Genomic DNA, 22,289 nt, shown 5'->3' with positions numbered 1-22,289 from the left:
ACCTAGAGTACTGTATACAGGTCTGGAGGCCTCATTTCAAGAAGGATGTAGAGCTGCTGGAACGAGTACAGAGAAGGGCAACAAGATTAGTGAATGGAACAAAGGGGTGCTCTTACGAAGAAAGGCTTAAGTTTTGCAAATTACAGTGTTTGGAGACTAGGCATCAGCGAGGTGATCTGATAGAAGTGTATAAAGCCTTGAATGGTTTGAGCATGCTCAATGCTGATGGGATTCTTCCTCTAGCTCAGATAAATCACCTGAGAGGGCATAAATTCAAATTGAGGAAAGACAGATGTAGGATAGACGTGCGGAAATTTGCCTTTAGCCAGCGGGTGGTTGGTTGGTGGAACAGACTTTCATCCCTTGTAGTGGAGGTTGATAGCCTAAATAAGTTTAAGGCTCAGCTGGACAGGTATTTTGAACGAACAGAGGGGTGAAGTGGAAGTGGGTTTTTTTTGGCTGATGCTGCATAAGCTTGCTTTCTTGCATCAAATGCCTCTGCTAATGCTAATGCTATGGGCTTGGCACACCCGGGGTCCTGAGCTGGATATCATCATTCTTCTCTTTCTTGGTGATTCCTCTCTACTTCTGACTTTTGTTCTCTCTCTCTCTCTCTCTCTCTCTCTCTCACACACAGGGTGATTCAGAATTTTTTTTTTTTTGGCTGGTGCAGCATAAGCCTCAAGCTTCCTTGTACCCTATGGCTAATAATAATAATAATAATAATAAGAGTGGAATCCCCCAATCAGAGAGAAATAATATAAGAGCAACAACAATAATAATAATAATAATAATAATAATAATAATAACAGCCTTCTACAGGAAACTGGGTTAAGATGAGAAAGCAGGAAATGGACCACCCGAGAAGAAGACAATCGAGGAGGTCTGGGGAAATATCTGGAGCAGTGAATTAAGACATAACAGCAGAGCACCCTGGGTAGAAGTAGAACAGAAGAAAATCAAGGACATACAAGAGATGGGAAAGTGGGCTATTCAAAAAGAAGAAGTAAAGAAAGAAGGAGAAGTAAAACAGTCGATCAGAAACACCCACAACTACTGGTACAAGAAGCTCACCTGCACACACACACACACACACACACACACACACACACACACACACACACACACACACACACACACACACACACACACACACAAGCCCCTAGCAGAGCAGTTCACTTGAATGATAAGGCACCTGGAGACAATCCCGAAGTTTCTCACCCAAAGGAATCACATATCTGAAGCCTAAAGATGAAGATAGAAGAAACCCACCAAAATACAGGCCACTCACCTGCCTACCAACGATGTTCAAGATCCTGACCAGCTGCATAACCAAGAAGATATCAGACCACTTAGAGAGTCAGAACATAATGGCCGAAGAACAGAAAGGATGCAAGTGGAGGAGCAAAGGATGAAAGGAAAAATTAACCATAGATGCCGCAGTTATGGAACAAGCCTACAAGAAGCACCGCAACCTATACACGGCCTACATCGATTACCGCAAGGCCTTCGACTCCGTACCTCATAGCTGGCTAATAGAGAACCTGATGATCTACGAGGTCAATCCGATAGTGACAATCTTCCTAGGAGCAACAATGGCAAAATGGAGTACCACCATTAAGGTCAAGAACATCACAACCAGGCCAATCCTCATTAGAAGAGGAATCTTTCAGGGAGATGCTCTGAGCCCATTGTGGTTCTGTCTAGCACTCAACTCGCTATCCACCATGCTTAATGGCAGCAATTATGGATATAACCTCAAAGAAGGAAGAAAGAACCTGTACACCCTCACCCACCTGATATACATGGATGACATCAAGCTGTATGCGGCAACCAAGAAGCAACTCCAGCTACTACTCCGGATCACAGAAGAATTCAGCAAGGACATCAGGATGGAATTTGGTCTAGACAAATGCAAGACCCACACACACTGCACCAGGGAAAATTAGTTGGCTGAAACTACCAGCTGCTGACTGGTAAAGAGATCGAAGCTATGACAGAAGGAGAGACCTACAAATACCTAGGGTTGATGCAGGCTCAGCAGTTAGAGCACAAGGAAATCAAGAAGTGCCTGACCAAAAAATATCATCAGAGACTCAGAAGCCTGCTGAAAGCAAAGCTGAACAGAGGGAATACAGTTAAAGCCATAAACACCTATGCAGCTCCAGTACTAATGTACACCTTTGGGGTTATAGATTAGACTAACACCAAGCTAGAAGATATCATGCGAAAGACAAGGACAATGATGACCAAGAGCCACCACCATCATCACCCGAAATCAGCAGTGGAGAGATTAACAATACCTCAGAAAGAGGGAGGAAGGGGTCTGATAGACCTGATAGGGCAACAGAAAACAGTGATAGTTAACCTGAAGGATTACTTAGAGAACAACACAGCACCACTCCACCAGCCCATAAGGAAGATAGATAAGTAGTATACCCCACTCAACCTAAGCGAATAACCCCTACCCACCCAGATGGCACAAGAAACGAAGTTAGTAAGATGGGCAAAGAAGACACTCCATGGCAGACACTACAATGACCTCCATCAAGATCATATTGATAACATTGCTTCCAATGCATAGCTCACAAGCGGGACACTCTTCCCCTGAGACTGAAGGATTCATGCTGGCCATCCAAGACCAGGTAATCAACACCAGAAACTATAGAAAATACATTGCAGAGGAGCCGGAATGTCAGATTACACATGTTGATGATGCCATCAGGCCAGAAACGATCCAACACATCACCACGGGTTGCAAGGTGATCACTCAGACTGAGTACACTCATAGACATGACCAAGTAGCCAGGATAATACATCAGAAACTAGTTATATATAGAGGAAATACCAATTGACCAAAGAAAGTGTACCATACTACAAGTACCAACCTCAAGCAGTACTAAAGACCCAAACCCACAAGCTGTACTGGGACTGCACCATAATAACGGATAAGACCATCCCGCACAACAGATCGGACATAACCCTTGTGGACAAGATGGAAAAGGCTACCTACTTGATTGACATAGTGGTGCCCAACACTAGCAATGTCCAGAAAACCCATGAGGAAAAAATTAGGAAGTACACGAACCTGAGACATGAAGTCAAGGAGATGTGGCATATGCAAGAAGTATCGACTATCATGATCATCGTGTCAGCCACCAGTATGGTGCCAAAGACTCTACATAGCAGCCTAGCAACAATAGGTCACCCAGAGAACATCTACAAGGAACTCCAGAAAGTCGCAATCCTGAACACCTGTAGGATAGTCAGAGATTTCTTCGAACAACAGTAATACCAGACATTATGACCACCCTGTGTGCTTGGTAGCAGTACCCATCATGGAATGGAATTCCCCAATTAGGGAGAAATAATATAATAATAATAATAAACAACAGCAATGACTAAAAGAGTGAAAATTCAGGTAAAGTTGCAGTTGCATGTATCAATATATTTAGCAAGGGTAAAGAATTTTGAAGAAAACCTAAAGCTCTTAAAACTTTCTTGAAAACTCTAGTTAATGGGAAAATCAAAAAAAAACCAACATTGTTTTATAGGTTTCATTATGTGTGTTCATCACATGTAATTGAAACCAGAAAAAAATTACAATTAAAAACCAGAAGTTTTGTGTCTTCAAAACAATGTTTACTCTGTGCATGCTAAATACTATTTAGCATAAATGATATTGATACAGGCATCTAATTGGTGGATTTGTATATTTTCTGCAGGCATTTTTCCTGAAATAATATTAATTTGCTTTTATGAAGAAATATTTTGAAGAGATATGTATAGCCGACCGGGCTAGCCGGGTAGGTAAAGTGCCTGCCTGGCAACCCAAAGGGCGCGGGTTCGAATCCCGCCTCGGGCTTGGATAAAAGTACTGCAGAAACCTTGGGAGGTGCATTATGGCCACAGAAGCCGATGCGCCAACAACTACCAAAAAAAAAAGAAAAAGAGATATGTGGAGGAAGTATGTATTTGAAGTTGCTTTTTTTTTTTTTTTTTTATGAAAACCCCAAACACGAAAGGTATCAAAACCTATAGTACTTAGTACCGTGCATGGGTTGAAGGAGAAGTATGGAGGGAGGGGGATGCTGGAAACTTTGCTCTAAAGACTAAACATGGGTTTCGCCACTTCAAGCCTCCAATAAGCAAAGTGGTGGTATTTCACCGGTTGATGAAAGACATCTACCACCTGTGAGTAGCAAATTTTTACATTTGCTTTTTCTTTACTTATTTCAAATACAAATAATGTCAGGTAACCAAAGAAAGAAGTATTATTTTCAAGAGTTTCGAGATGCATACACTGATATGGTGCTCTCTATTTTAAGGTCTGAAAAAAGAAATGAGTTTTCATTTTGTAGTTAATATCAATGTGTTATGAATATAATATATTTCCATGTTATGCAAAATGATACAGTAAAATCTTGTTTATACAAAAGCACATAACGTTCCTCTCTGAAAGAAGAAGCTTTTTGAATATATTCATTTATTACATAATTTGGCTATGGTAAAATCTCATTAATACAAACTTGGCTTATACAAAGTACTCGTTTGTATGAAGCACATACCCCTGAGAAAGGATAGACTTTTTATGTAAATATATTTGTTTATTATAAAATTTGTTTAATATATATTACAAAGTTTGTTTTCACCCTATGAGAAATAAATATTGTTATTTTGTATGTTTAATACAAATCTTGGCACAGTTGTCCGATTATTGCCCCTATTATTGCCTCTGCCACCTGGTTCCCTGCTTTATGAAGGATGGCACTGGCTTGTTAGCATTTACTTTTGTGTAAACAAAAACCGGTTTATGGTAGCTGCAATGTAAGTGCACTCTGAAAAACATCATTGTCAAGGATGAGCTCTTAAATTAACAAAAGAATAAAAACATGTTTTCTAAGTTGTTTACATACACTCCCTCACTCTCCATGGGATTAAGGTCAGTTGCAATTGTTATGCCAATTCAAAGAGTCTTTTGCTACAGTATAATCTATTTTTTGTCCATTTTATCTGAGCTGATGTCTTTTTCGGAACTTGTGTCTTTAAATCACTTTAAAGTTTGTTTATATTAAATATCATCTAGCAGCATTATGGCGTCAAAATTAAGCCTGGAAATTAAACAGAAAATTATATAAGAGGCTAATAGGATGAATCAAAGAAAAATGGATATTGCAAAGGAATACAACATCTCTTTACCTACTTTATTTACCATACTGAAAAACTGAAAAAAAACTTAAAGAAGTGTGTGACATTGAAGCAGCGATAAAAAACAGGAAATGAATTCATGGTGAAAAACATGAGGAGCTTGAAACAAAACTTTGTGAGTAGTACCAACAATACCTGCATCTAATTTTCCAATATCAGGTTGATTTTGCAAGAAAAGGCAAATTATTTAGCTCATCAACATGGAATTAGTGACTTCAGATGCAGCAGTGGCTGGCTCCAAAGGTTTAAAGACAGGAATAATGAAATATTTGCGGTGAGTATGGATTAGTCGACAAAGAGAAGGCTACAGACTGGTTGCATTCTGTATGGTCTATCCTTGAAAAATATGAGGCACAGGATATTTTTAGTCTTGATGAGACAGGTAGCTGCCAAATATAATTTGTAATATAATTTATAATTTGCTGCCAAACAAAACATTTCCTGTTTGAGGAGAGTCTTGTCATGATGGAAAATTAAGTAAACAAAGACTCACTATTCTGTTATGCTGCAATTCAGATAGCAGTACAAAACTACACCCACTTGTGATTAGTAAGTTTTCCAAGCCAAGATGTATTAAAGAAGTTAACTAACTTCCCTGTGATTATGAGACCATTAGAAGTGCTTGGATTAAGGTCAAAATTTTTCAGTATTGGTTATAAAAAGTGGACGGAAGAATGGCCAGAAAGGAGCATTTTGATGATTCTAGATCGTTATGCAGTATATTTTGCTGCGACGCTTAAGTTGACAAATATACAGCTGTTGCTTTTATCTCCCAATACCACAAGTTTTATGCAGCCACTGGATCAAAGCATTATTTATAACCTCAAGAGAGTATATAGAGCCCACCTGATAAGGTACTTGATCCGCCATATAGAAGGTTATTGTTATTTGTTATTTGGTTTTTAGGAGCATTAGCAACTAAGGCCATATTGCTCCGGGATATGCGGTGGTTATTCCCTGACCTTTCCGCATCCTCCGTATTTGGTGGTGACGGACTCGAACCCCGGTCTAATCAAGAAGCGTGTGCTATGCACTGTTGCTCCTTCCCACCTGGCTACGGAGGCGCCCCATATAGAAGGAGGGAATAATTTGCCGCCAAACTGGAATGTCTTGGATGCTATCCGTAATCTTGTTATTGCTTGGAACAGTATTGCATCATAATAATCAATTGCTTTAGAAAGAGTGGCTTTGGAGAGAATAGGGTTAACAGGAGAGACTGCTTCTACAGGGATGGGATACACTTAAATAGAAAGGGTGCAAGAATATTTGCTGATGCTATCGAGGCAGCGTTAGGTGGGTCGGAAAACTGCTAGCCTTGGGGGGGGATACAAAGACTAATAGATTAACAGTAGCCACTGGCAGAGGTGAAAGTGATTCTTGCACTGCTTCTATTGGAATGAGCAGCAGCCTGGAAAATAAGATTCAGGATAGTTCAGAGACTCCTGGGAATCATTGGGGTACAAGTAAACACATGGGTTGTGTTAGGGTAGCTAAGAAAAAGAACAGGTGCATGTATACTTGCATGTACACCAATGCTAGGAATTTAGTAAATAAATTTGATGAATTTGAGGTATTGCTCAAAACATCAAAGGCAGATATTGTTGGGATATCAGAGACGTGGTGTCACACAGATATAAGGAATGCAGAACTGGAATTTGGGGAGTACAACATCTACAGAAAAGATAGACAGGATAGGAAGGGAGGAGGGGTTATGCTATTAGTTAAGAAACACATAAAATCCAAGGAAGTGAAGCCAGTCGACATCACTGGACAGTGCAGTGTCGAGTCAGTTTGGTGTGACATAAGCATTGGGAGATCAAAATTGAGAGTAGGAGTGTGCTATAGGCCTAATGACTCTGATGAGTATAATAAGAAACTGTACAGGGAAATAGAGTGGGCCAGTACATCAGAGAGTCTTATAATGGGGGATTTTAATTTCCCAGATATTGACTGGAATTTGGGGGCTGGTCACTCGCACACTAGCAAGGCTTTTGTGGATTTATTGGATGACTGTTTTCTACATCAGCATGTTCGGGAGGCAACTAGAGGGAGTAATCCTCTTGATTTGATTATCAGTAGTGATTCATCATGCATTAAGAATCTGCTCTAAGATTTACTTTTACAATTAGGAGTAAAGGGAAGGATTATTACTTTCGTAAAGGCGACTACGATGGACTGAGACAGTATTTAAATTCTATACAGTGGGACCAACTGATGATGTTACCAACAGCAAATTCAAAATGGGAAGCATTCAAAGAATTTATCTTGGAAGCTACTAGGTTTTACATACCAACTAAGAAATATTGTTCAAGGTTTAGACCTAAATGGATGTCAGATGAACTAATGAGACATATGGCAGAGAAGAAAAATGCATGGGATACATACAAATTAACACGTGACACAGAAGCCTATGATAGATACAAGTTGATCTGTAACCAAGTTACAAAGGAGGTTAGGCAGGTGAAGGCAGATTACGAGAAATCTTTGGCAAGGGATGCAAAGAAAAACAGCAAACAGTTGTTTACTTATGTAAACTCTAGAAGGAAGGGGATGAATCAAATTGGTCCACTTGATATCGATGGGTCAACTGTTGATGATCCTGCTCAGGTAGCTAACAAACTAAATGAATATTTTACATTCACACATGAGGTGTTATTCAGCGAGGGGAATGCCAGAGGTGTATTCAACTCTTGCAGTAAGCTAGAGAAGCTTGTAATAAGTGTGAGTAAAGTGGAGGAGAAATTGTTGAAGATAAACACAAGAAAGGCACCTGGGGTGGATGGGATCTATTCAGTTATATTAAAGGAGGGAGCAAAGGAAGTAAGCAAACCCTTAGCCATAATTATGAGAGCTTCCTTGGACTCAGGGGAGGTACCCACAGACTGGAGATGTGCAAATGTAACCCCAATTCACAAAGGAGGATCAAAGGCTGACACAAGTAATTATAGACCAGTGAGTTTAACTTCTGTTCCAGGAAAATTAATGGAGGCACTGGTTAAAGAAGCACTGCAGGATCATTTAGACAAGACTTCAGTTATAGCTCAGACACAGCATGGTTTTGTTAAGGGGAAGTCTTGCCTGACCAGTTTGATTGGATACTATGATGCAGTCACAAAAGAACTGGATGCAGGGAATAGCTTTAATATTATATATTTAGATCTTAGAAAGGCTTTTGATACTGTTGCACATGGAAGACTGCTGTACAAATTGGAGCAGTGTGGCATTGGAGGCAAATTGCTGCTATGGATAAACTGGTATGGTTGAGGGGGAGAAGACAGAGAGTGGTAATCAATGGACACTGCTCATTGTGGACTAATGTTATTAATGGAGTCCCTCAGGGCTCAGTGTTGGGTCCATTATTGTTTTCTGTATTTATAAATGATATTGATGATGGTATATCAAGCTTAATGTCCAAGTTTGCAGACGATATGAAGGTTGGCAGGGTTGTCAAGGCTGCAACAGGATCTGGAAAGGTTGAGCAGATGGGCTGAGAGGTGGCAAATGAAGTTTCACATTGACAAATGTAAAGTACTACATATGGGAAACAGCAACCCCAGAGCAATGTATCAGCTCTGTGGTACTACACTACATTGGTAGAGAATGAAATGGACCTCGGGGTGGTTGTGCCGGCAGATAATGAAGTTTTCTGAGCAGTGCAGACAGGCTGCAAGAGTAGCTCATGGTGTATTGTCAATGATATATAGGAATTTTTCTAGCAGGGATAAGGAGGCGATTATTTCCTTGTATTCGACAATGGTCAGGCCACACCTTGAGTACTGTATACAGGTCTGGAGGCCTCATTTCAAGAAGGATGTAGAGCTGCTGGTACGAATACAGAGAAGGGCAATAAGATTAGTGAATGGAACAAAGGGTTGCTCTTACGAAGAAAGGCTTAAGTTTTGCAAATTACAGTGTCTGGAGACTAGGCACCAGCGAGGTGATCTGATAGAGGTGTATAAAGCCCTGAATGGTTTGAGCATGCTCAGTGCTGATGGGATTCTTCCTCTTGCTCAGAATAATCACCTGAGAGGGCATAAATTCAAATTGAGGAAAGACAGATGTAGGATAGACATGTGGAAATTTGCGTTTAGCCAGTGGGTGGTTGGTTGGTTGAACAGACTTCCATCCCTTGTCGTGGAAGTTGATATCCTAAATAAGTTTAAAGTCGCGCTGTGTGCCTGTCAGATCGCATCCTTGCAATGCGATCTGACAGGCCCGGATAGTATTGAACATACACTGTGGTAAGGGGTACAGGCGGAACTACCCGATTGGGCTCTTTCTCTCTATTGTATTTATCAATGACCCTCTGGGGGTAACTGCTCCTCATAAGATCCATTGTAATTAATTTGCCTAATTTCCTTCTCCCTCTCCTCAGATGTGCTGCAATTTGTCCTCACCCTACCCAAAAGTGCTCTGGCCACACTATTTTTATGTTGGGCAGTCTGTGCCGTCCTGTAATGTGTATACTGGCCTCTACACATTGGTTTCCTATAAACCTTGGGTCTAAGTCTGGGGCCTTCCCTATATACCATTATGTCCAGAAATGGGAGGGTGTCACCCTCCCATTTATGTTCTCTACTATCCGGGCCTGTCAGATCGCATTGCGAGGATGCTTCGCGACTTTCAGACACGCTGTGTGCAGCTCCTGGGCCGGAGATTTCACACAGTAGTGTCACAGGTCAAAGACCCCATTACTAGGGATTCTAGTAGTGGGGTTGTATATGAGATCACATGCCCGGATTGTGGGGGAGACAGGATGGCGTCTCAAGGACTGTCTGGGGGAACGTTCAAGAGCGATACAGACCGCAGAGCTCAATAAATCCACCATTGCCGAGCATTATTGGGAAAAACAACACCAGATCTTCCCTGACAACGCTGTCATCCTTGAACGGGCACATAGATTCTGGGACCGCAAGTGGCTGGAAAGTCTGTGGATTGGATCCTCTGGCAACAATAGCATGAACAGAGACAGGGGAGTTAGGCTTCACCCCCTTTTTGAGGCGGTGGTTTTTGCCAGAGATAAACATTTTAGTTTTCCACATCCCCAGACCACTTCCGGTTCTGATACACGTGAAAGGAATACCGAGTATGCGCCTGGTCATCCACATGTACCGTGAACCTGGTATTTAAGGATGTGTTGCTTAAATTTCATTATTGCTGAGGAAGGAGGCAGACACCTCCGAAAGCTTCATTAGTGTTTTTATCGCTTTTAAATTTATATTTTAATGCATTTTAACTTATTTACTTATTTTATTTTATTTTATTTTTATTGTAAACTAATTTTTTGTAAATAATCAAATTTTTTGTAATTAATCAAATTTTTGTAAATATTATTTTACAGTCTTTTGTATCATTTTATTTTACTATTAAATCAGTTTTAAACACTTGGTGTATCTGTTTAAATTTGTGGTATAGATTAATTTAGTAAAAAGTTAATGGTTTGTATGTCTCATTTTATATTAAGATTGTAATTCTTTTTACTGTGATACTACAATATATATATCTATCAAATTGTATACTGTACAATATTTTCATTTCCATTAATTGCTTTTCTTTTAGTTTATTTTACAAATTTATTTTTTCATGCTGATTAAGAAACACTCTTCAAAGTTTAGATCTAAATGGATGTCAGATGAACTAATGAGACTCGTGGCAGAGAAGAAAAGTGCATGGGATGCATATAAATTATCAGGTGACACAGACGCCTATGGTAGATATAAGCAAGTCTGTAATCAAGTCACAAAGGAGGTTAGGCATACAAAGGCAGATTACGAGAAATCTTTGACAAAGGATGCTAAGAAAAACAGCAAGAACGTCTTTAGTTATGTAAGCTCTAGAAGGAAGGGGATGAATCAGATTGGACTACTTGATATCGATGGTTTGAGTGTTATGATCCTGCTCAGATAGCCGAGAATCTGAATGAGTATTTTGCATCTCACGTTCACACAAGAGGAGTTATTAAGGGAGGAGAATGCCAGAAGTTTATAAAACTGTAACGGTACTTAATGATTTTCTGATAACTGAGAGCAAAGTGGAGAAGAAATTGTTGAAGTTAAACATAAGAAAGTCACCCAGTGTGGATGGGATCTATTAAGTTATATTAAAGGAGGCGATAAAGGTAGTAAGCAAACCATGTCATAATTATGGGAGCATCCTTGGACTAACGCGAAGTCCCGATGGACTGGAGATGTGCAAATATATCTCCAATTCACAAAGGGGATCTAAGTGTGACACAAATAATTACAGACCTATTAGTTTAACTTCTGGGGAAAATAATTTCTTTTCTGGTTAAAGATGCATTGCAGGATCATCTAGACAAGGCTGAGTAATAATTCAGACACAGCATGGGTTTGTTAAGGGAAAGTCTTGTCTAACAAATTTGATTGGATACTATGATGTGGTTACAAAGGAACTGGATGCAAAAAATAATTTTAACATCATATACTTGGATTTTAGGAAAAGATTTTGAAACTGTTGCACATGGAAGATTACTGTACAAGTTGGAACAGTTGACATTAAAGGCAAGTTTCTGCTATGAATATAGAGATGGTAGAGTGGGAGAAGACAGAGAATGGTAATCAATGGACACTGCTCTTCATGGACTAATGTTATTAGTGCAATCCCTTGGTGTTGGGTCCACTTGTTTTGTATATTTATCAATGATATTGATGAAGGTATATCAGGTTTAATGTCAAAGTTTACAGACGTTACAAAGGTTGGCTTTTCTAGATCCTGTTGCAGTAGCACACAGCAATGGCTGTGTACTACTGCAACAGGATCTAGAAAAGTTGGATAGATGGGCTGAGAAGTGGAAACTGAAGTTTAACATTGACAAATGCAAAGTGCTGCATATGGGTAGATGTAACCCAACCCCCTGAGTAACATACCAACTGTGTGGTACTACACTTAGGTTGGGAGTAATTGTTCAGTCAGATATGAAATTTTCTGAACAATGCAGACAGGCTGCCAGAGTAGGTTATGGGGTATTGTCAATGATATATAGGAATTTTGCTAGTAAGGAAAAGGAGGTGATTATTCCTTTGTATAAGGCAGTAGTCAGGCCATGACTTGAGTACTGCTTACGTCTTGGGGCCTCATTTTAGGAAGGATGTAGAGTTGCATGCGCAAGTACCGAGAAGATCAACAAGATTGGTGAGGGGAAAAGAAGGGGTTCTCTTACCAAGAAAGGCTTAAGTTCTGCTAATTGCAGTGTCTGGAGACTAGGCACTTGCAAGGGGATCTGATTGAGATGTGTAGGTCCTTGAACTGGGTTGAGCAGGCTCAAATCTGATGGGAGTCTTCCTCTTGCTCAGATTACGAACTTGAGGGAGTATAAATTCAAATTTTGGAAAGAAAGTTATAGAATAGATGTGCGGAAATTAGTATTAGCTAATGCTAGTTTGTGCTAAATGATAAATAAAATGAAATCTTTAAAAATCGTGTTATTCCTATAACTGTATTGTTAGACAAGGCTTTTGTTTTTATTATTTTTTATATTTATTATTTTGTTTTATTAATTTAAATTAATATATATTTTCATTTATTTTTTATATTATCATCTATCTATATATTAAAAAAATCGCGTGTGTACCCTGTACGTATGTAAGATGTATTTTGTGTAATCATCTTTGGCGATATCTACTAAATTTCGAACAGCTAGAATCGAAATCATGAAAAATATAATTTATGCTCACGCCTGCTACTTACTCTACCGGATCAATGTTAATGATAAATAGGATATATGCCTGCTGCTTACTCTACTGAATCAATGTTCGGAAGAGGTTAGGCCAATAGCCTAATTACCCATTTGATTGTAGCCATTTGTTGAATAGTATGATGACAACAATACAAGTATATTTATTATTACAATCATACTATCATGTTGGGTAATGCTACTGTGTCATGCTTTTTTGCAAATTACACATGCAGTGCTATGAGATCTGCAAGGAACGACAGTATCCATGCATAATACGCTATTGAAACTATTACTTGGCTCAGAATCTCAATGAGTATAAGCATAAGATGGTAACACTGCACATTCCATTTCTCAATGAGGAAACAGAGACACTGCCAGAGATTAAATATGTCAAGATCTACGATGACAGTGCTCACGCCCGCTACTTACTAGATCATAAATTGCACGAATCGGACTTGGACATTCGCATAATGATTGAAATATATAACGATCTGTCAAGACAACGACAACATTGACCCTGACAAAACATGCGGTAATGACCTGCATACCCTTGTAAAGTGACTGTGAGAAGAAGAACCCATTTTGAAACTTTTACAGTCATCCAAATAGCGAAATGAATGAGGATCTAAATTTATGCTGAACTGACTCGGCATAATTGCAAAGAAACGTGAAAACTTGATGACCAACGAGGACTTCTGCAACTTAATGAGAATGGCCAATGACAAGCAAAATATTCTACTCATACATGTAAGTTGGAGTCTGTTATCTCCCAATCTTGAACCGATTAAAATATTCTTGACTGGCCCAGCTGGTTGCAGAAAAACGTTTATGATTCGCCTCTTGATGGAAATATACAACAGCTTCAGTAATACAGATGGGTACTGTAATGCCTACTTTACATATGCTTCAACTGGTCAGTGTGAAGCACATGTAATGTAATGTAATGTAATGTAATGATCTTGGATGTGCTCAAAGCTGGTTTATGCCAACTCTGAGCATATCACAAGATCACTGCCCTCAAGATATCCATTTCTCTGGTTACCAAAAGGTTTCTGCCACAGGTGGCAATGGTTAGCCCAAAGCCACCTAAATGGTATGCTCCGAATCATAAATGTTTTTCGGCAACCAGTTGGTTTTTGCCAGCTCTGGGCACATCCAAGGTCATCCCATGATCCTTTGTGTGATCTCTCCTGACTCCATTTTTCTTTGTTATGAAATGGAAATGTCATGAAATTATGTCATTTTTGCATCACAAAATCATGACAAATTGATTTTACTACCATCCAAAATTTAGTAGGTGCCACCAAAGGTGTTTAATACATATCAAAAAGTTTCCCTCCTAGTGATATTTATTTGAGCCAATGGGAGAAGAGGGCAGGGAAATTATGTCACTACAAATGCTCAGGTAAATAATTACATTGTTGTCTTCCATTGAAAGACAACTTCCTCCATAATGTTCACCAACTTCATGCATGTGCTTCACTGTCTAATACATGACTATGCCTGGCATCATTTGATGTTGCATTGTAATATCAGCTGATGAAGGGACTCATCAGCTGATATTACAATTAGTATTTTGTAAATATTTAAATATATGTATAATTTGTAAATATTTTAGTCCTGCTCTTTCGGATGCAATAATATTCCTCATGCATTATGGAACCCAAAGTAAAAGGCCTTTTCCTAAGTGACCTATGTAAATGCAGATAAATTACATAGTGATATTTATTCCATCTTGAGAATGTCACGTGGTGGGGTAGCCAATGGGAGAAAAGGGATGCTGGTCACATGGGATGTGACCAGCATCCCTCTTCATTATCACTAAATAAATATCAATAAATTTTTGAGGGATGCTGGTCACATGGGATGTGATCAGCATCCCTCAAAAAACAAGAAGTGGACGGGGCAATTATGTCACTACAAATGCACAGGTAAATAATTACATAGGTCATTTCCTAATTAGATATCAATCAGTGCGTTTTGACAGGTGGGTATTTTATGTAGAAAAGATTTTACTTACCTCTACATTTTACGTAGAAAAGTGTGCGCAGGGGTTGGCGAGCAAAGTGAGCCCCCTAGTTATTTATTATTATTCTTAGATATATAGTATGCACCAAAAAAAAACAAAAAAACTGCAAAATTTTGACATTTTTGAGGGAACTCATTATCACAAAACCTGAAAATTTAGGTTCCGTTGAACTTTGTATTAACGAGATTCAACTGTGTGTCTTGTTTTTACTTCTTGAGAAATAATTAATGTCATTTTGTCTAGTTATCATAAAGCTCGCCACAGTCATCCTATTATTGCTCCACCACCAGCATGCATGTGACCACTTGGTCCTTCTGCAATTACTGAAAGATAACAGTGACCAGTTAGAATTTATTTTTATGTAAACAAAGCCAATTTATGGGAGCTACAGTGTAAATACGCCCTGAAACGCATCATTAATGTAAGTTGCAATTGTTATGCTAGGCTCAAAGCATCTTGTTACAATCTATTTTTGTGCCAATTTTATAGGATCTGAACTGCCTTTTTGGAGCTAATTATCTAGCTCACCAACATAGAATTAGTGACTTCACTAATTCTATGCAATAGAAGCTGGTTTCATAGATTTAAGGACAGGAATAACTTAGTTTTTCAAAATGTTTGCAGAAAGTCTGGATAGTTGATAATGGAAAAGCTACAGACTGGCTGTCCTGTATAGTCTATTCTTGAAAAATATGAGGAAAAGGATATTTTTAATCTTGGTGGTAGATATATTTTATAATTTTCTGGCACACAAAACCTTTTGTGTGCCAGAAAACACAAAGCCTTTCAAGGGGAATCTTGTAATGACAAAAATTAAGTAAAAAAAATTGCTGTTTTGTTAGGCTGCAGTTCAAATGGCAGTACAAAGCTGTGCCCAATTGCAATTGCTAAATTTTCCAAGCAAAGATGTTTTAAAGAAGTAAAACTAGCTTGCATACAATTATGAAACCAATAGAAGTGCTTGGCTTACTGCCAACATTTTTGGTTTTTGTTATTGAGAGTGAACAGAAGAATGGCTTCAGAAAACAAAAAAAGGAACATTTTTCTGATTCTAGATTGCTGCACAGCACATTCTGCTGAGACACTTAAGTTGATGAATGTAGAAACTGGTTTTACCTCCAGTGCACAGTTTTATGCAACCACTGAATCAATGCATTATTTTTAACCTGACAAGAACATATAGAGTCCACTTGATAAGGTACTAGATATGGAGCAAGGCAGGGAACAATTTACAGACAAAGTGGAATTTTTTGGATGTTTCTGTAATATTGTTAGTGCTTGGGACAGTATTTCTTCAAGTGTAATAATAAGCTGATTCAGTAAGAGTGGCTTTGGAGAGGATATCATCAGAATACATATGCTTCTTCAGAGACCTTCATTAAATGGCAAACTTGGAAGAAGCATATGGATTTTGTTGTTGAATTTGAATAGATTATTAAGATGGCTGATGATGTTGCTACCACAGCAATGCCAACACCATTAGATTAATTTATTAATGAGAGGAGGGGTATGTATTAATCAGAAGAACTGCTGGGCACCAAGAAAAATGGTGAAATTTTTGTTATCAGTAATGAAAGTGAAGAAGCATGCATACTGCCTTCTGAAAAAGATGCACAAAATGCATTAAACATAATTACAGTAAATATTATCAAAAGACATTATCATATGCAACAACAGTATCATTTGATGTCTTGGCTGTAGCTGAGCATGCATATATAAGACAAAAACTGTGCCACTGAAAATGGATTCTTTCTTTCTCTCCTTAATATATATCAATTTATTAAAGAGTTAATTGGTTTGTATGTGTCCTTAATATTAAAATGTAATTCTTCTTTTAAATGTTTGTGATATTACGTGTATACTATGTTACATTTCAATAACATATTTTCACTTAGTTTATCTCATAAATGAAAGAAAATCTATGCAAAATGTTTATTAATTTTTAATATTTTATTTAATTTATTTAATTTGATTGTTTTATTTATTTTGTTATTATGATTTCTTATTACTGTTAGATATATGTACCAAAAAAAAAAGAAAAGGGTGAAGTTTAGACTCTCTTGATAGACATCATTATTATAAACCTCCATATTACAAAACATGAAACTTATATCCATTAAACTTTGTATTAACAAGTTTATATTTTATCACTAACCATTTGAAGTGTGCAAAATGTGCTGGCTACATAAATTGTCAAGAAGACAAAAAAAAAAAAAAATTGATTTTCTTATTTTTATTTTTGAAAGGAGATATACTTATTTGGATATTGTACAAATAGTGTCTTTTTTTTTCTATATTTTAAAACATATCTTTCGTAGAACACCTGTGCAGTTTACATGTGTGTGTTTATCCATTATCATTAGTTGAGGCATATGATGCAAGAAAGCAAGCTTATACAACATCAGCCAAAAAAAAAAAAAAAAAAAAAACCCTTCCCATTTCACCCATCCATTCACTCCAAATGTTTTTCTAGTTCTGCCTTGAATTTATTTAAGTTGTCCACTTCTACAATAGCAGATGGAAGTCTGTTCCAGCAATCAACTATCTGCTGGCTAAAGGCATACTTCCGCACATCTATCCTGCAACGGTCTTTTTTATAAAAGAAGCAATGTTTGTGATTTACATATGTTAAGAGAGATTAGAAAACCGACTAATCTCCAGTAGAGATATGTTTGTAGTTAAGTGAAAATTAAATAAGAAAATAATTAATATTATCCTTTTGAGAATATTGACAATTTATTCTATTCGAAATTGTACAAGCAGGAAAAAAAATTTTTTTTTGTGAACTCACAAAACATAACAATAAAAACTTATCAAAAAATCAAAAAACTGTCTTAAAACTTGGAGTAATAATTTTAGACAGATTCTTTCATGTAGAACCAGCCAGTAAGCCGAGTTTCTCATATATCAGTTTTTCAAATTGTGATTAATAATTGAAATAGTACATATTTTAATTGTTGAGGTATAAACTTTTAAGTATATTTAAAGCTAATTTTTCAAAATAAATTTTAATTATATGTGAAAGAAATGCAGAACTCTTTATAGTGACCCTCTTTTTAACATCCCAGTGCATTATAACAACTGGAATTCCCCTGTTGGTCCCCTGGCATCCAGTTTCCCATAAACCTAACATTATTTTATATTCACTGTAATAGTATTGAAAGACAAATGAATTCTTTACAATGATTCAAAAATTTCCACCAGTCTATCTTATTTTTTACTTTTTTTTATATAACAGTATTCACATTTTAAAATGAAAGAATGCTAATGTTTTAGAAGGAATGAATGCTAATACATTCATTAATGAATGTATAATACATTCATTAATATATGAATGAATGAAATGTAATAATTCTAATACATTTCTAATTACATTTAATTAATGAAATGAATGCTATTGTATTAGTGATGAGCTTGAACGCTGACTGTGAGAAATCATTGTCCAGGGTGTAATTCAGTGTTTCAAGAACTAAATAAGTAATGTGATTAGCTTCGACAAGAAGTTCATTTCATTATATGGTATGTAGACTGTGTGTTTATCAATATGGTCCTTACAAAGTGAATAGCTTTTGCCAATTTCAAACAAAATATTTTTATAAGCTGTAGAAAAATGGCATGCATTCTAAGACTGACATTGCTAAACAGTTCAGCATTCCTAAAAGCACACTGTTCAACGTTCTGGAAGATCGAAAAAAAATTGGACGCTTAGAGAAACCTGCTGCACGAGATAAGACCAGAATACAAAATATCTAGACCTAGAAAAGAAAAGGTACTCTTAGAATGGCTAATAATGCATGCCAAAAACATTCCCAGAGACAGAAATCTTTTAAAATCTAAGGCTGAATCATTTGCGCATTGAATGAATACTGAAGATTTCAAGTCTGCTAATGGAGGGTTCCAGAAATTTAAGGCTCATTATGGGTTGTCTTTCAAAAAAAGCGTGTGACAAAAGTGCAGCCACTGACACTGAAGCTACAAAGGAATGGAAGGAGAATTGTTTAAAAAATGTTTTGCCAATATAAAACCAGAATGATACCTTAATTGCTGACAAAACTAGACTTTTTTTTTAGAAAGTTTCCACTGAATAAAACACTTACATTTAAAGGTGAGAAATAGTGGTGGATAAAAGGCAAAACAGCAGATTACTATTCTCCTAGCAAACATGTCTGATGCAGAGAACCTTCCTCTCTTAATCATCGGGAAAGCCCAGAATCCCCAATGTTTTAAAGGTTTGAATTGCTGACTATGTTTTGAACAAACCAAAAGGCTTGGGTGTCATCAAAAATCTATGAAAATGGGTATGGTTGTCCACAAACAGAAAATGCTGTTTATGGAAAACTGCATTCCTCATTGCCTATGTGCAGTCACTGTTGAGTACCTGCCACCTAATATGATATCAGTTTCTTATCCACTTGTTCAAGGTGTAATCCAGTGCTTCAAGAAATGCTATTAAATAAAATAAATGTTTAATTTTATTAAACATTTATTTTATTAAATAAAATAAATAAATGTTCTGTGTTTCTGAAGCAAAACATGATGATGTTGGTTTCTCATATAAAGAGCTTAAACTATATTTTAAACAAATTCTGTTCATTAACATTAACAATATATAAATTTTGCAGCTGCAGTTTCCAAATAATTTTTGTTACAGTATTTTGAATTTCAATATAGGTTCATCTTGAATACTCAATTAATCATGGAATGAGTTGGCAACCTGTGTATAAACCATGTTTGCCTGCTAGTGGAGGTTGCAATGGAGTCTATACTCAAGGAACAGTTTATGATGCTTCAGAATATAAAAAATGGAAAAGAGTTACCATCAGCTTACCCTCTGCTACTTGGTAATATAATGAAGCTATAATCACATTGTTAATTTTCTTGAAATATTGATTCTAGTTAAGACAGTTGGTATTACTTATACATAGTAGTAAAAATCTAATTAAAATAAGAATCCTTTAAAAACACACTTCTTGAACTTTGAAAATATTCTGAAATATTACAGATTTTATGATCTTCAGAATTTGCATTTAAAGATTTTTTGAAAGCTTCAAATGCAAATTCTATGGGAAAGAATATATAATTATTCTTTAAATATATATATATAGCTGTTACACTAAACACATACTGGCTAACGTTTCCAATTTTCTTGAAATATTTCCAGAAATTATGCAACTTTTATAGTTTTTGGAAAGTTTACTTTTCTTTGAGATGTCAGTAAAGTTTTAATAAACATTTTCAGAATTAATAGATATAATCTCAAAGAAATGATTGGATGGCTGTATCCCTGCTCATATTTAGTGTGGTCAACAGGTATATGAACCACTGATCAAAAAATGCTTATCATGCATGTTGTATTATTGGATGCTGCTACTGCCCAACATTTTTCCTGTTGGATGGTATTGACATCTTCATATTTGCTGTTATTCATTTGTTTCCTTTTATACTTGTTTAGTTTTTCTAAAATGTTTTACATTAATTCTTCAAATTAATATCTTAAAAAAATATTGAGGAATGAGTTATTTTCTCTTATTATTGTTTTTTCTAAATGTAATGTTTGCCAGACATCTACCCTAAAATAACAATTCTTCCATCTCATGCAATCAAAACATTGTGTATTTTTTGTTAGTGTTCTTTATACCTACAAATCATTCAGTAGCAGTTTTTTTTTTTTTTTTCTGTGGTTGTGAAAACAGTTTGAGTTACCATAAAATTACTTCAAATACAAACAACGGTACCGGATGATGAAAGGAAGTATTATTTTCAGATCATCTATGTAATATAAAATATTAGAGCCTATTTCCATTTTTAAATTGCAAAAAAATTGTATTTTCCACATCAAACAGTGGAAACATATATATATGTATATGAAAGTATTAGGGGTGAATGAAATTATGTAGAAGAATATGGAATATAAGGAATAGAAATAGAAAAAAGAGCATCAGAACAGATTAATGCCATCAAAATAATGATTGAACATTACATCAGTCTGTATATAACCTTATTTTATTTTTTAAAACTTAATACCAACTGGATAAATTGGAGAAATTGCATACAACTAGAGCAATTTAATAAGATTTTAGAATATAAGTATTATTTTATTTATTTATTTTTTTTTTTTGTTAGTTGTTGGTGCATCAGCTTCTGTGGCCATAATGCACCTCCCAAAGTGTTTGCATTTTTACTCTGATCCGAACTCTGATTTTACTCTGATTCAAACCCGCGACCTTTGTCGCGGGTTGCCAGGCAGGCATTTTACCCATCTGGCTAGCCTGGTCGGCATATATAAGTATTAGGGGTGAAAACTATATCCATGAGGCCAAAAGGCCAAGTATTTAAGTAACCTAAGTTGGACTTCTTTGTTGTACCCTATAAATAAACACATAGATTCTAATAAAATAGTAAAATAAAAAGATGATTTAGCTAATTATTGATATTAGGATACATTGAATGGAACATTAACTAGGGCTAGTTCCACTCAATGGGTCGGAAAACTGCTAGCTTGGGGGGAGACAAAGACCAATAGATTGACAGTATACTTATATTCTAAATTTTTATTAAATTGCTCCAGTTGTTTGCAATTTATCCAGTTGGTATTAAGTTTTAAAAAATAAAATAAGGTTTTATATATATATATATAAGTTATATTAATATATTGAATTAAGTATGCATAAATGGATGTGAAAGTTACACAAAGTGCCAGTAACTAGAAGGGTGAGGAAAGTAGAAAAAGAAGTGTAGTAGATGTATGTAAGGTGAAAGAATGTTAATATCCTAGGTTATGCTGAATTAAGAAAATTATGGGCTGAATTGCCAAGCCAATATAAAGTGGGGGAACTGTAAAGTAAAATTAACACATCAAAATGCTAATAAAATGCAAATAAAATGAAAATAAAAATAAAATGATGTAGCTGTCATTATATGGGGGGGAAACATTTTTAGTAAATGGTCTAATGTAGGTAATGCAAAAATGCTTGATCTGATGTCAGCTGAAATAAATATTGAGACCTGATCATGTATTTATGGATACTTAATTCAGTATATTAACATAACTTATATATACTCTTGCATCCTTTAATGATGCTTTGATCTTTTAGGTGCATTTTTCATACCTGATTTATTAATCCTGCATTCACTGAAACCATTTCATCAACTGTATACCTCTTTTCATATGTAACTCTTTAAACATTACCTTTAAGGGGTTACATTGAATACCCATTTACATTTATATATATGCATTTCTGCTCCTGATAACTCAGTTATGCAGGCCATAACTACCTGCATAACTGAGTAGTCAGGAGCAGAAGTGCATAGCACATTCTTTTTGAGTAGACTGGGGTTCAACCCCTGACTGCTAAA

At 36.4% G+C, this 22,289-nt stretch overlaps 1 protein-coding gene across 2 annotated transcripts in view; it reads left to right on the top strand.

Moving 5' to 3' along the window:
• LOC150086817 (reelin-like) overlaps window positions 1-22,289 on the top strand; it is a 1,004,591-nt gene that overhangs the window by 327,515 nt on the left and 654,787 nt on the right. For both annotated transcript variants that reach the window (XM_090372773.1, XM_090372772.1), the window contains exon 20: window positions 19,605-19,774. In XM_090372773.1, the coding sequence (XP_090228899.1) occupies window positions 19,605-19,774 (170 nt within the window). The remainder of the gene's footprint in view (window positions 1-19,604; window positions 19,775-22,289) is intronic.

The sequence above is a fragment of the Mastigoproctus giganteus genome, chromosome 4 (genome assembly GCF_048544385.1).
Source record: "Mastigoproctus giganteus isolate SK-2022 chromosome 4, ASM4854438v1, whole genome shotgun sequence".
NCBI lineage: Eukaryota > Metazoa > Arthropoda > Arachnida > Uropygi > Thelyphonidae > Mastigoproctus > Mastigoproctus giganteus.
Note: the sequence above shows the minus strand (reverse complement) of the source record. Positions and strands in the feature narration are given on the sequence as shown.